The following is a 15,756-nucleotide window of genomic DNA, read 5'->3' as shown; positions in this document are numbered from 1 at the left end:
TTTTTTTTGCGGTACGCGGGCCTCTCACTGTTGTGGCCTCTCCTGTTGCGGAGCACAGGCTCTGGACGCGCAGGCTTAGTGGCCATTGGCTCACGGGCCCAGCCACTCCGCGGCATGTGGGATCTTCCCGGACCGGGGCACGAACCCGTGTCCCCTGCATCGGCAGGCGGACTCTCAACCACTGCGCCACCAGGGAAGCCCTATCATTGCCATTTTTAAGTGTACAGTTTAGTGGCATTAAGTAAGTTCACAATATTGGACAACCATTAGCTCTATCTGTTTCCAGAACGTTTTCATCATCCCAAACTGAAACTCTGTGTCCATTAAACAACAATTCTCCAACTCCCCTCTCCTCTGCCCCAGGTAACCGCTATTTTATTTTTTGTCTCGGTAACTTTACCTATTCTAGGTATCTCAGTATAAGTGGAATCACAGAATGTTTGTCTTGTTGCGTCAGACTTATTTCACTAGCATAATGTTTTCAAGGTTCATCCATGTTGTGGACTGTATCATAATTTCATTCCTTTTTATGGCTGAACAATATTCTACTGCGTGTGTGCGTGCCCCCCCCATTTTGTTTATCCATTCATCTGTTTAATGAACACTTGGATTGCTTCTACATTTTAGCTATTATAAATAATGGTTCTCTGACCATTGGCATACAAGTGTCTGAGTTTCTGCTTTCGGTTTATATACCTAGGAATGTAATTGCTGGATCCAGTTTCCTCTGCACCCTCACTGGCACTTGTTATTTTCCTTTTTTTAAAAAAATAGTCAACCTAATGTGTGTGAAGTGGTAGCTCATTGTGGTTTTGATTTGCAATTCCTGAATGATGTTGAGCATCTTTTTATGTGCTTATTGGCCATTTGTGTATTTTCTTTGGAGACCTGTCTATTCTCGTACTTTGCCCAATTTTGAATTGGGTTGTTTTTTGGTTCTTAAGTTGTGTCTAACACCTTTTTAGAAGTAAAAGGTGCACCATAATAACCCAGACTGTGTTTCTCCCTTCTCAGGATTCCTACAGAAAACAAGTAGTAATTGATGGAGAAACCTGTCTCTTGGATATTCTCGACACAGCAGGTCAAGAGGAGTACAGTGCAATGAGGGACCAGTACATGAGGACTGGGGAGGGCTTTCTTTGTGTATTTGCCATAAATAATACTAAATCATTTGAAGATATTCACCATTATAGGTGGGTTTAAGTTGAATAAAATAAGTTGACATTGAGGAGTAATTGTATTTTCCATTTTATTGAGTCTTTGCTAACTGCCATGCACAAATTTGCACAAATTAATTTAAATTTTAAAATAATTTTTGTTAGGTAGGTAATATCCCTGATTTACAAGTGAAATTCTTAAGGATTAGAGCAGTTGAGCAACTTGTTCCAGATCACCTAGTAGCAGTGCTAGAATTGAAAGGTAGGCCTGTTTGAGAAACAAGGCTTTAAGCTAGATCCATCATAAAAATGAAAACCATGAACAAAAATGTGAAAAGGTAATTGAGATGGCACCACTCAAATAGCCTTAAAAATAAATCTGTATAGTGTAGAATTTCTTGGAATCAGATAAATGTTGGCCTTAGATAATTAAGGAGAAAACACAACTCTGAAGTTATAAGATTGAAGTATTAGAGCAATACAGTTTTTAAAGAATCTCGACAAATTTGCATAAAAGCGACTACTTTTATTAAAATGTTCATATAGAAATCAAAATCTTTCCACTTGGTGCTCTCTTTTTTAAGAATGAAGGTAAAGCATTATGTTAATGTTGTAATTCATATTTTTATAAAAACATTATATGTGTACATTTAACAACGTATATATGTTTCTAAGATTATAATTTAAAAAATTAGGCCTCGTACTTTTTTGGCCTAGAATTTTTCAATATTTCTGTTTTATTGTAACCTACCTGCATATGAACCTACTAGATTGTAGTTTTACTATATTTCTAGGTATTTGATCTTTTAAGAGACATAGAAGTTCTCTGTTTAGGATAGAGAAAAATAACTAGAAGGAGGAGAAAGGAAAATTTGGTGTGATGGGAACTAGGAATTACATTAAAAGTCTTTTAACCATATTTTATGAGACAAAGTTATAAATAGTTTTTGAAAGATTTTTGTTACTAATTCCTGATGTAACTTTTTTTTCCCTCCCCAGAGAACAAATAAAAAGAGTTAAAGACTCTGAAGATGTACCTATGGTTCTAGTAGGAAATAAATGTGATTTGCCTTCTAGAACAGTAGACACAAAACAGGCTCAGGACTTAGCAAGAAGTTATGGAATTCCTTTTATTGAAACATCTGCAAAGACAAGACAGGTAAGTAAAATTGTAATAAATACAAATCTGTTCTCTCAAACTATATCAAGTGATTTTAATCATTAATCACTATTTACTAATATATATTCTAATAATGTCATTTTGGGAGCAGGAGGGCATGAATATTAATAAATGTACATACCTGATAGCATAACTTTTATATCAGTTGATGTAATTTATCAGTTTTCTTCCATTATAGTAAAATAGGAAATATAACAATATTTACTTGGTAAATGTTCTCTTAAGGATATGAGAGGGCAGCACTTCTTATTCCAGTGTCCGTGGTATTATCTTTGGCTTTGGCTTTTTTCTACGTTGAACAGTTCAGCACATGTTATAGTCAGGATTCGAGAAACGTGGGAATTTTTTTTTTACTGTTTTATTTATAAAGTCAAAAGAACAGGGAAACAAATTTTGAGTTTCCTATTTTTGAAGTGCTTTTAAGAGTATTATGTCATATGTTTCTAGATTAAATTTTGTTGTATTTGAAGACTTTTACTTAGGTAGAATTTTTTTTTAAAGGATATATTTTTCAGGAAAGCTTTTATTAAAGCAAGAGAATATTTAGAAAGTAAATAGAAATTCCCAGTTATTCATTTACTGTGTTCTGAGAAAAAAAATAACACCAGATTGATCCTGAATTTTGTTTCAGAAGCTATTTTAAAAGTAACTTTTTCTCTAGGTAAAATAAAATAATTGATATTATTTAGCCTTATTTGTATGAAATAAGAGTTTAACATATAGAAAAAATGAATTCCTAGAAAGGAAAATATAAGGTTATGATGGAATATTAATATGTTCCATACAAGATGAACATTTGTTTGGGGCCTTGTCTGGTTATTTGTACCTATGAGCCCAGAAAACCAATTTCATGGAATTTAACTCTATAATGCTAGAAGTTAAGAAGAGTGATGAACAACTTGGTTAAACTTATAAAAACACCCTCTAGACCTTTCACTGAATTTTGTAAAGGGGTAAAAATTTAAAAGTAAACCATCATTCAGCTAGTATATATGTCTGTTTCCCTAGTGGAAAATCATACATACCACTTTCTAGTTGTACAAATTTGGTACACAGTGAAAAAAAACAATGAATTCTGTTTTAAGTCTTCGTTTTGGGATTAAAAGCTGAATTAGAATAGTTTTTGACCGTAATACAGATGATCTCATTCTAAAACCTGATTTATAAGTTAAAGAAATACTTGGTGTATACATTACTTCACTTTACTTTGGAGGAATTAAGATTTCATTCATATCATTCCCAGGTCCCAAAGACTGGGAAGAGGTTTGGTTTTTGTCTTCTTAGTGTTGGTCTTCTCTGACCGTACGCCTTGATTTCCCTTGGGAGGTACTCAGAAAACATGATTATAATATTATAACTTTTTTTCCCATTTTTGTATGAAACATTTTCAGATATAAAATTGAAGGAATTTTATTGAAAACATTTGCAAACCTACTACCTAGATTATACTATTAACAGTTTATTAACTTGTATTAGTTGTAACTTTTAAAGTATACATTTTAGACTAGTGGACACATTAGTTTACACTCTACAAAGAAAAGAAAAACTCTAAGACTTTGCCTGATGTTGTAAAGGGTTGCAAATAAAGCAGTGCTTCTCATACTTTAATACGCACAAGAATCAACTGGGCTTCTTACTCAAATCCAGATTCTAATTCTGAATTAGAATGAGGGTCTAGGTTGGAACCTGTGATTCTGCATTTTTAGCAAGCTCTCGGGTACATGGACCACATTTGGAGTAGAAAGGTAATAAAGGACAGTAAGAGGAAGTCTTGTTATTCCTGCAGTGTTGCCCTCCACTCTCATTTGATAAGAGCCTAAAATAATAGCTCTGTCTTCTTTCCTTGTTGTATGGTTCCTATCTCAGAAGTACTGTTGATTCTTAAGTGTTTGACATTAATGCTTTAATATACCACAGCATTCATAGCTAATCTAGAAAACTACCTAGTTTCCTTTTAAATAGATTTTTAGGTTTTATACTGGTTTGGGGGGGGGCGGTTGGGTAGGGAAGGGGATGTAGTGTGTGTGATACCAAGTGGATTAACCTAAATTTGCTTTGTAGACATTTTTATGGATCATCCAGAAAAAATATACAGTGATATAATACAAAGGAGTACTTGCACTTTCTTAACCTTCTAGCACTCAGCTTTTCTTATATTTCTGTCCTGTTTTATTGATATCGTTATGTAATTTATGTTGCTAAACTATAACTTAGATATTTAGTTTCCTAGATACTTGATTTCCCTTTATTACATGGACTTGTTGATTTGCCTTTCAAAAGTCTATTCATCTTTCTCTGTTGAAATTAATTTGACATTTGCATGGTTTTAGAAGACTTTAAAGAATTATTCCAAGTAACTGAGAAAATGAAATATGTAAATTTTCATAAATTTTAATTTACCTCCAGTTTTTGTGAAAATTTGAAGCCCTATTTTCTGCAGAGTGTTTTGTTACTCATCTGCTATTACTTATTTATTATTTGAACAAAATGAATATGCATATCCTTATTGTATTTTATCAGCAGCTACTCGCTTCATGCCCTAAGTTTTGGTCTTGAGCATGAACCTAAAACACAAGCAACAAAAATTATATTCAAGCTGGCAGGAACAGGACATTTATTTAGAACTTTCATAGATGATATAAGTCAGGGGCTGGCAAACTTTTTCTGCAAAGGGCCAGATGATAAATATTTTAGGCTTTGTGGGCCACAGGTGGTATCAGTTGCATTTTTTTTTTCTTACAACCCTTTAAAAAAGCAAAAACCACTCAGCTTGTGGGCAGTACAAAAATATAAGCTGTGGCTGTATTGGGTTTGTGGGTTGTAGTGTGCTGACCAACTTGTAGTGTGCTGACCGTTGATTCTCTGGGGAAACTATATTCTTTGGCTAGACATAAGAAGTTAGGTTAGACTTTCAACTTAAATTTTACAAGCTAACATTAGGAATTTTAAAGTAAAATTTATTCTGTGAAAGAGAAAGAGGAGTTTTACTCTAGTCTTTTTACAGGTAAGGGTTGTAAGCTATATATTTTACCAACTTAATTACTTTCTTATTTTAAAATCGTGGCCTCTCCCGTTGTGGAGCACAGGCTCCGGACGCACAGGCTCAGCGTCCATGGCTCACGGGCCCAGCCGCTCCGCAGCATGTGGGATCTTCCCGGATCGGGGGGCATGGACCCCCGTCCCCTGCATCGGCAGGCGGACTCTCAACCACTACACCACCAGGGAAGCCCTGAATTATATTTTTAACTATCATTTTAGTCCACATCTGAAAGGCCAAAGTAGTTTTTATTTTCTGCAAGTATGCTGTATGTGGTCCCTGTGTTCCTAGTGTATAAAGGCTGCCACCTAGGTCACATCTATCTGGGCAGTTAGTAATTGACATATTTTTCTGGCCTCTTTGGGCAGTGTATGACTGTGTTTGCAAAGGCTGTTGAAACCAAAACGTTGACACCGTGGTAATCAGCTGTGTGTTTTCCAGTCTGCTAAAATCAAAAGTGGGGATCATTCAGTAAAGCAGATGACAAAAGCAGAATTCTCTGAGTATCTGCTACTCCTGATTCAGCTTTTTTGCTTTCTGGAGGTCTCAATTTGAGAATAATGTGAAAATTTGTTTTACAAACTTAAAAATGTTGAGTAATTAATTTTCCGGGTTTTGTTGTTAATTTCTAGATACTTAAATTTAGTTGTTAGAAGACCTCCATTAAAGAAAGCTTATCATCGAATTATTTTAACAAAGCAAACCAAACAAAATGTGCCATATTTCTCTGTTTAATAATAGTTGGGTTTCTGTACATAAGATCAATAATTTGAACTTCGCTTTTTATGAGTTAAAACTAGACAAAGCAAGTACTGAGCACCTGCTGTGCACCAATGCATAGTATAGCCTCCCAAGTAGTAGTATTGATGCATTTCAGTAGTTCCTGAGGTGGGCTGTTGTTTGGCAAGGTTTCTTTCCAATTCAGTGATGCAAAGTTATTTTTTAGAATACATCTTGTTCGTCCCATTCCTCTCCCCCAGGAAGGGCTAGTATTTAGTATTCTTGCATCTGCCTATAGTTAGGGTATTTGAGGTGTTATTTATTTCCTTGAAAGAGCTTTTGCACATAATAAACTATTCAACTAGAACAAGTACTTGTTTAAAATTAAATCGCTTAGTGAAAGCATTATAGGCACCGGGATACAGAATGATGCTGTTAACAGTTTTTTCTCCTGTATTGAAGTGCTCTATTTCCATAGTCTCACAGTACATTTGCAGATAATGGCTGAGCTCCTGATTTTAAAAAAGTTACAAATGTATCTTTACAAACTTACTTTAAAATTTACATATATAAACACATGCACTGTTGTTCTTACATGCACTTTTGTTTCAGTTGTTCTTAAAGTTTAATAAGTGACATCTGAAAATGAGTATATGTGGCAACAAGCTGTATGCCCAAGAATAAATCACTGCGTGCCAGTTAAGACCTTAGTAGCTAGCCACAGTAGGTATTAAACATCTGTTTCGGCTGTACTTAATCTTTTAAAATTACGTACAAATTTTGGAATATGAAACCAGTGTTCTGTGCCAGTGGTTTAAGGTATATACAAGGATCAATAATGTTCTCTTCATGTCCGTATGACTTTAAAGCATATTATCAAGAAATAAGTAGTTAAGTCTGAGAAAATATGGTAAATAACTGATTCTTTAAAATCTAATTTAAATTTCCTATTAGTAAAAATGAGAAATGAAAAAAGTCACTCTGGAATAACTGTCTTTCAGTGTTAATTATCTTCTTAGCCTCCAAGGTCCTGATACTGAATTCTTGGTGGTGGGTAGTAATCTCTTCTTTTTAATTACTGGCTTCCAATTCTCTCTCTGCATTGCTGGAAACAAAAATCATATATTCTGATATTGGTGATGGGGATGTGCACACTTAAAAAGTAGACACGTTCAAACTAATTTTAGAAATAAGTTACAATCAAAATTTGCTTCTGCTAAATTAGTAGAGGACAAAACCCTGTTTTTTCCTCCATCATAGTATATTTCAGTACTTCTACATTGACCTTATAACCTTTTTTTAAACAGGAATAAAAGTTTTTATTCTTAAAAACTATGAGCTTTACCTGGTTTGTTTTATTTATATATACATGTTTTAAATTTCTTGCATTGATTGTCAAATTGAAAGAGAATCATTTGTGAAAATATCTTAAATGCCAGCTCATGCTTTATATTTTATATGCTTTACTAGAGTTATTTTAGTGCCTTAAATTATTTATCTAATTTAATAATGAGAATTTCTAATATGTAATTTTTAAGGACTTATGAGTAAAAACAAACCATCTCCTCTTAAGAATTACTGATAAATATAAAATGTTAAAAATTTTATATATGGGTACAAAGTGGCTATCTCATTTAAAGTACCAACATATTTAATGATTTTAAAAAATAGTTGGAATTTTTATTTTGTAATTGGTTTAGCTAGCTAGTCGATTAAATTGATTTCATTAAAAATATAAGATATTCAGATTTTCTTGGGCTATAATGACTTTTGTATTAGTTGAGTAGAAATACATCACAAGTTGGTATAAGTAACTTGAGACGTACATTTTAATATATAATCAACATATTACTTAAATCCCTACTGCTTAACTGAAACTTAATTTTTTATGAATTTTAAATTAAAGTTTTACTTTAAAGGTAAATTACTGAGTTCAACTGAAGCAGTTCTTAACATATTCTTGAGATTTATAAAAATTAATATACCCTCAAGAATTGAAGTGCCTTTTTTTCCTTAACTATTATAAGCAATGGATGTGTACATGCTAAAATTAAGCCTTAGCTGTTGGTTTACTTAATACTTAAATGGCTGATTCTCTGTGCCTGATTGAATTTAAAACTACATATCATACTTTTGATACCTATTAACTTTGTAGGAACTGAGTCCATTTTGTCACATTTGGTTCGTAGAAAGACTGATGTTAACAATCTCAGAGAGTTAAAATATGCCAATTCCCATAGTGACTAATTAATTCATTCTTAAGATTGAAAGAACAGAATAAGCTTAAAATTAAAGGTGTGGTAAAATACACTACTAACATTTTTTAAACACATCTTCCTTTTAGAAGAATGGAACACACATACCATATCTTTTAAGTTAATTTGTACCACATACAGATTAATGTTTATGTGCATTTCTCTTTTAGATGTAAGTTCCTACTTTGATGGTTATGTTTTTCTGGACAAACTAGCAGTACAGTTATCTAAACTTTTTGTCCTCTTGGCTACTGCCTAATTTCCTAGACTGGAAAAGACATTAAAAACTTCATTGATCTCTGTATGGCCATATGATTGTGTTTGTTGTCACAGCTTTCTTACCATAGCCTTAAGCAGGAGAAGCCCCCGCTGCCCCTTTAGAGTATGTAAATTAGAGAAGATATGAAGCCAGTATAGTTGGATATTGTTCTAAAAATTATTTTTAAGACGTGTAATAAAGGATACAAAATGCATTGCTACTATTTTGTGTTTTTTAAACAATTAAAAATATTTTCATTTTATGGTAAACAGCCCTCATTTAGCATTTTTATTTAAATAGTATAGTTCTCCATTCACAAAAGTCCCAGTCTCAGTTCCAGTTTGGGTCCTAGAAATTGACTGGACAGTTGTAATCTAAGATAGAACCCAAGATTTCAGTCGCTTGACGCAACTATATTTTGAGGTGTTGTGTGTGTGTGTGTGTTTAAACAAAGTTTAAATGTCCCTTTTGTACCATTTTTCTCCTCACTCCCCACTCAGAGCTTGGGTACAGAAATCACTTGTTTTCCCTAAGTCAGTCTTTTAAAATTACGTACAAATTTTGGAATATGAAACCAGTGTTCTGTGCCAGTGGTTTAAGGTATATACAAGGATCAATAATGTTCTCTTCATGTCCGTCTGACTTTAAAGCATATTATCAAGAAATAAGTAATTAAGTCTGAGAAAATATGGTAAATAACTGATTCTTTAAAATCTAATTTAAATTTCCTATTAGTAAAAATGAGAAATGAAAAAAGTCACTCTGGAATAACTATCTTTCAGTGTTGTTAATTATCTTAGCCTCCAAGGTCCTGATACTGAATTCTTGGTGGTGGGTAGTAATCTCTTCTTTTTAATTACTGGCTTCCAATTCTCTCTCTGCATTGCTGGAAACAAAAATCATATATTCTGATATTGGTCAGAAGAGTCAAAGAAATAATTTAAATCTAACTTCAGTTTAGGCTTTGATTAATTCCATGACTAGCAAACTAAAATGACTGCATTATTAATACTAATAATACATGTACTTAGGTTTTTCATAATCTCTCCCAACTCCTAATTTAAATTAAAAAGAAATTCTAATCCCATTACAAAACAAAACTGACTTCAGAGAACAAACCAGGATTTAAGCCCATATTTTAAAATTGAATCCCCCATTTTATTCACACAATCTGATGTCTGTTTAAAACAAAACATTCTCAAGTAAAGCTCATAATTCCAAATTTCTTGCACATGGCTGTCCCAATAAATTACTATTACCAATGAAACAGACTTTAAAGAAGTTGTGTTTTACAATGCAGAGAGTGGAGGATGCTTTTTATACATTGGTGAGAGAGATCCGACAATACAGATTGAAAAAAATCAGCAAAGAAGAAAAGACTCCTGGCTGTGTGAAAATTTAAAAATGCATTGTAATGTAATCTGGTAAGTTCAGCATATTAATTTCTGCAGAAAGCAGATGTCTTTCACAGGTAACAAAGTAGCAACCGCTTTAGAACTACGTAGGTGTGGGATTCTAATTTGAAGTAATAAAAAATAAGAAACTTGTAGTTTGTTTCCACAATTAATACATTTATTTATATTTCTCATTTTATTTTTTTAATTATATTTATTTTTCATCTAATGGGTATTAATTATAATTGAGATGGTTTTGATGCCTATAGACTACTCTGCATTTGTCATAGAGTCTAGAGAGAAAAAATATGAGGAACTATATAAAGGAGGAGTAAGTTGAATGGCTCAGAAGATGGGAAAGGGTCACTCTTACAGTGCGTGTTTTCTTTTGGACATTCCACAAGCAAATACTTGTTCTGTCTGTGCTCTCTTAACTTCGTGGCATCAACATCACTTTTTTACCCAGATGAGAAACCTGGAGTGTTGGGATGACTCCTAAATCCCTCTTTTTCACACCCATTTGTTGGCAACCACAGATTCCTATTATGGTACATTCTAACATTTATCACATCATTAGTTCAGGCCCCTATCATTTCTTGCTGGGACTATTGTAACCTCTTACTTGGTTTACCTGTTGCTGCCTTCATTCACAGCGCAAAGAGAGAGATATTTAAAAGAAATGTCATTTTCTTATCTTTAAATCTAGTTACTGACTTCCTGTTACCTACAGAATAAAATCTCAAGTTTCGTAGCATATATATGGCTCTTAACACCTTCCTTCCCCCCTAGCCTTTGGCTTTATCTCTTAAAAACTTCTCCGTCTGAAATTTTTTTGTTCGTATGTAAATCAACGCCATGTTATTTCTTACCTTCCCTTGTGTTGCTCTTGTTTGGAATGCCAGTGTTCTTATCCCCTAGTCTTACTAGTTAACACACTTTCATGACTGTCTCATCTCTTGTTCTCTAAGAATCTTTCTTTAAAAACCATTAGACTGGGCATAATGCACTTCTTGTGTATTCCCAGTTTACTGCTCTTAACTGTTACACACTTAACCATATTAAATTGAAATAACTGCTTCTGTGTTTGTCCTGTATGGTGAGAATCTTAGAGAGCCAGAATCATATTTTTTTTTTTCATATATTTTTAATCTTTGCATGTCCATGACCTAACGAGGTTCCTGGCACACAGTAGCTGCCCAGTTGGATTTACTGAGTGGAATTTCTCAACTTCCTTTCTGAACCAACCAATATTAAATTTGGTCTTGTTTAGAAAATATTTCACTCAATAGGTGCCAAAAAGTTCATGCCAGAGCTTAAGATTTTGATGCATATGATTTGTAACATATAATGTTCTGTGAGAACATGAAATAAAATTGTAGGATATCATTTTGGGGGCTGATTAAACTAAAGGGTTGATATTCTTTACTATATGAGTTGAAGGTATGAAATAATGTATCTCCCCAAAATATAAAATATACTTCTGAATAGTAGACTAAGTTCCAAAAGATATTATGTGGTATACTAATGAACTAAACTGAGAAGAAGAAACAAAGCAAAATTAATGATTGGCATTAATTTTTATTGAGATTTATAAACTCTTTTTTTTTTTTTTGCGGTGCGCGGGCCTCTCACTGTTGTGGCCTCTCTTGTTGCGGAGCACAGGCTCCGGACACGCAGGCTCAGCGGCCATGGCTCACGGGCCCAGCCGCTCCGTGGCATGTGGGATCCTCCCGGACCGGGGCCCGAACCCGTGTTCCCTGCGTCGGCAGGCGGACTCTCAACCACTGCGCCACCAGGGAAGCCCGAGATTTATAAACTCTTAATATTTTTTGAGTATCATTGTATAAAGCAGTATTTAATTTAGAAGTTGTGATAAAACTTAACATTGCAATGCAATTTGAAAAGTAAAACTTCTAAAATAACAGTAGCCATGACCAGAGTTAAGTGATAGTTTTCTTTTCTCCCATTGTCTTACTATTAGATGATTTTTACAGTAGAACTATTTAGAATAAAATAAGTTTTATGCTTTTTTATTTAAAACAAAGGTGAAAGCATATACTTTTTAACATTTCATATTGTGCAAACTATATTTCAGTGGCTGTGTAGTCTGAATGTGAAATTGTTGGGCATGATAAATTAAATCCTTATTTTTTCAGTGATCATGAATAGCATTTATATAAGAAAAAAGTGTACTTGGTAATATTTAAAATTTTTACAAAATTAATTTGACAATGATAAATACATGCAAATTAGTTTTTCTTAGTCCTAAAATGATGGGTTTAAACAAAATAATTACTGGTACCCTATTTTGTCTTTTAAATGTGTATATAAGAATGTAAAAAGGGTATTCACTGCCCTGTTTTGATCAGTTTTAACATTTTACTAATCATTGAAATTAATAAGATTATATATAAAGGAGAGTTCAGTGCAGTATGAACTAAAAGTATTTGTCAGAATCTTAGAAGAAGGTAATCTTATCAGATTCTGCCTTCATTGTCTCCTAAATACTTATATATTGTTTTCACCTTAGGATGTGTCTTCTCTATATCCATCTCATGGTTTTTCATTTTATCTGCTTCAGCATTTTTGTATCATTGACGTTTTTCTTCATTATAAAAACAGTGGAAATGGAGTAGACTACATAAGGATGTGTGATCAAAGGGAATTTGTGAAGGGTAGGGGAGTTGGAGTAGATCCTCTCTTAAGATTCCATCCCATTCTAAGAGTTTATGGTTAGAAATTAGTCAAGGTTGGTATTATTTATAATGATAAAATAATTATTCTTTATTATATCATTGGAAGTGTTTTGCTCTTTATGTGTTTAGAAGGTTAGCATGAAGGCTTATATATATTAAGCCTTGACTGTATTGCTGATAAACTGTCTTATCACTTTTTCTCTCTCCTTTGGGTGAAACAGAAGTGTATGTTACATCAGTAATGATATCAGAAAGTGGGGAACATCAGTGAGTGCAGTCTGGGGGCTTTACTGGGGACTTTTCTTCACTAGTATTCAAATCAATAATGCTGGTTTTTATCCCACTACTGTTGTTAAAATGTGAGCAAGCCTCTCATTCCCACTCTGTGTTTAATTCTTTAAAGATATTGGTAATACTTTTCTAAACTTTAGATCTGTTGTGAAAGTTAGTTAAATGTAACTAGAATGAAAATGCCTGAATTAATTTAGTTATTATTTTGAAATAGTAATTGTAGATCTTAGTAATGCATAAAGGAGAAATCATATCGCTGTTAAATTTTCAATTATTTTTAAGATAATATAACTTAATGAATGTGTTTATATTAATATTCAGCAGAGGTGGTTAAATTGAGTAAAAAGCCAGTTTTCATTGTTCTTAAAGTGGCTTGATTTATACTTTATTTGTTGTGTATTTGTTCCTAAGACTCCCTCTAGTGTCTAGGTTTGAAAACATCATTAGGTTAATAGGCTTTTGTTGACAGTTACTAATCAGTTAAACAGATATTAAAATATATAGAGGATCATATTTTTTCTTTAATTCTTTATTTTGCTTTTATATTTAATTTGCTTTTTAATAGGGGTAGGACAAGAATTGACTTATGTATAGATCTTGTATAATTCAGGATTGCAGGGTTAAAATCTACTGTCCTGTTACCAGTTTCAAAGTGCCATTTTTCATGTCCTGTATGAATGATTAGGTTGAAAATTATTCTGACTTGAAATCACTTTCAACCATTACTGATTTGGATACCTTGCTTTTGATCACAGCTAGATGTAGGCCAAAATGATCAAATGGAAATTTCTCTGAAGATACACAGCATTTGACTTTATATGTCAAATATTAATATGACTTTATATTATTTTGAATACTTAATATACTAAACAAACTAAAAAAATAATGAATTAAAAAAATCTCCAAATCATGACTCTACCACCATTTAAATGATTTAGCTCATTTCTCCACAAATAGAGGCTTTACATTTTTCAAAGTATTGTGTCTTGTGTTGTGGTCACTTTCTTTACTTGTTTTTAAATTTTTTTTTTTTGGCCGTGCTGTGCAGCATGTGGGATCTTAGTTCCCCTACCAGGGATTGAACCCACGTCCCCTGCAGTGGAAGCGCAGTCTTAACCACTGGACTGCCAGGGAAGTCCCCTGTTGTGGTCACTTTAAATTTCCTTCTCATATCATAAATATATGAACTGAAACTAATGCCTTTAGAAAACTGAAAGTATAATCTAATACTGTATACTTCATGGTAGTTCTTTAAATCTAATGGATTTAAATAAGTATTGAACCAGAGGTCAAATGCAGCGAATATTTATGGAATTAGTATTTACTTGCATGGCTTATATCAAATATCTAGAAACTCAAGGATAATTAAGTATAAATACTTATTCACATATATACACAAATACATTTGGATTTCAGTGACTGAGGTGTGCCAATATGGAAAAATTAGTAGCAAATTAAGTTCTGGGGGAAAGTCATGTGTTGGCTAAGCATACGTAAGATTCTGTGCCGTTGATTTTCATTGCCTTTTGTGAAAATCAGTGTTCCTATAACGTTAACAAAATATCCTTGAAGACATTTAAGAATCCTAGAAGTCTGATATATTCAGTTGTCTAAAGAGAAATGTTATGTATCCTTATTCCTTCTCAATATTAATGTTTCCACTAGTAATATATCTTTTCTGTTATCTGTATACCTCAAACCATCATATATATTCACGTTTTAATACTTATGTGTTTCAGGGTGTTGACGATGCCTTCTATACATTAGTTCGAGAAATTCGAAAACATAAAGAAAAGATGAGCAAAGAAGGTAAAAAGAAGAAAAAGAAGTCAAAGACAAAGTGTATAATTATGTAAATACAATTTGTACTTTTTTCTTAAGGCGTACTTAAGTAAAAGTGGTAATTTTTGTACATTACACTAAATTATTAGCATTTGTTTTAGCATTACCTAATTGTCTTTCTGCTCCATCCATACTGTTAGCTTTTATCTTGAATGCTTATTTTAAAATGACAGTGGAAACTTTTTTCCTCTAAGTGCCAGTATTCCCTGAGTTTTGGTTTTTGAACTAGCAATGCCTGTGAAAAAGAAACTGAACACCTGAGATTTCTGTCCTGGGGTTTTTGGTGCATGCAGTTGATTACTTCCTATTTTTCTTACCAATTGTGAACTTCAGTGTGAAACAAATTTAATGAGCCTTTCAAATCATCCCTATTCTGTGTTTTATCAATCATATACATGGATTAATTACTAATTATAACTTCAGTTGAGATTTCACGATTGGTTTTACTGAAGCATTGAGGGAACACAAATTTATGAGCTTCCTGTAGATTCATCTTGTAGGTTTCATGTCCTGTAGTTTCAGTTACCCTTAATAAATGTAAAGGTACACTGTTCACAAAGGTTTTCTCCTTCTTTCCACTGCTATTTGTCACGTTCCCCCAAATATTATATTTTTTCTATAAAAAGGGAAAAAATGGAAAAAAATACAAGGCAATGGAAAATATTAAAAGGCCATTTACTTTCTACATTAGGTGAATTCCTATAATACTCTGAATAGCTTTTCCTGTTAAGGCAAACCCAGAATGTAATGAGGATTATAACAACCATTTTGGGGCTATATTTACATGCTACTAAACTTTTGTAATAATTGAAAAAAATTTAACATGTATTGAATTACAAAAATTCTCATAGGAATTAAATATAGTCTCCCCGTGTCAGATTGCTCTTTCTTAGCATAAATCTTTTCTTGAACTTCAGTCTTTGAA

General features: G+C 33.0%; 1 protein-coding gene across 1 annotated transcript in view; it reads left to right on the top strand.

The window, feature by feature from the left end:
- KRAS (KRAS proto-oncogene, GTPase) overlaps positions 1 to 15,456 on the top strand; it is a 32,127-nt gene extending 16,671 nt beyond the window's left edge. Inside the window, exons 2-4 of the mRNA XM_007446279.1 lie at positions 1,015 to 1,193; positions 2,157 to 2,316; positions 14,729 to 15,456. Coding sequence (XP_007446341.1) covers positions 1,015 to 1,193; positions 2,157 to 2,316; positions 14,729 to 14,845 — 456 coding nt within the window. The 3' untranslated portion in view covers positions 14,846 to 15,456. The remainder of the gene's footprint in view (positions 1 to 1,014; positions 1,194 to 2,156; positions 2,317 to 14,728) is intronic.
- Positions 15,457 to 15,756: the final 300 nt, after the last annotated feature.

This window comes from Lipotes vexillifer, unplaced genomic scaffold (assembly GCF_000442215.2).
Source record: "Lipotes vexillifer unplaced genomic scaffold, Lipotes_vexillifer_v1.1 scaffold477, whole genome shotgun sequence".
NCBI classification, from domain to species: Eukaryota; Metazoa; Chordata; class Mammalia; order Artiodactyla; family Lipotidae; genus Lipotes; species Lipotes vexillifer.
Note: the sequence above shows the minus strand (reverse complement) of the source record. Positions and strands in the feature narration are given on the sequence as shown.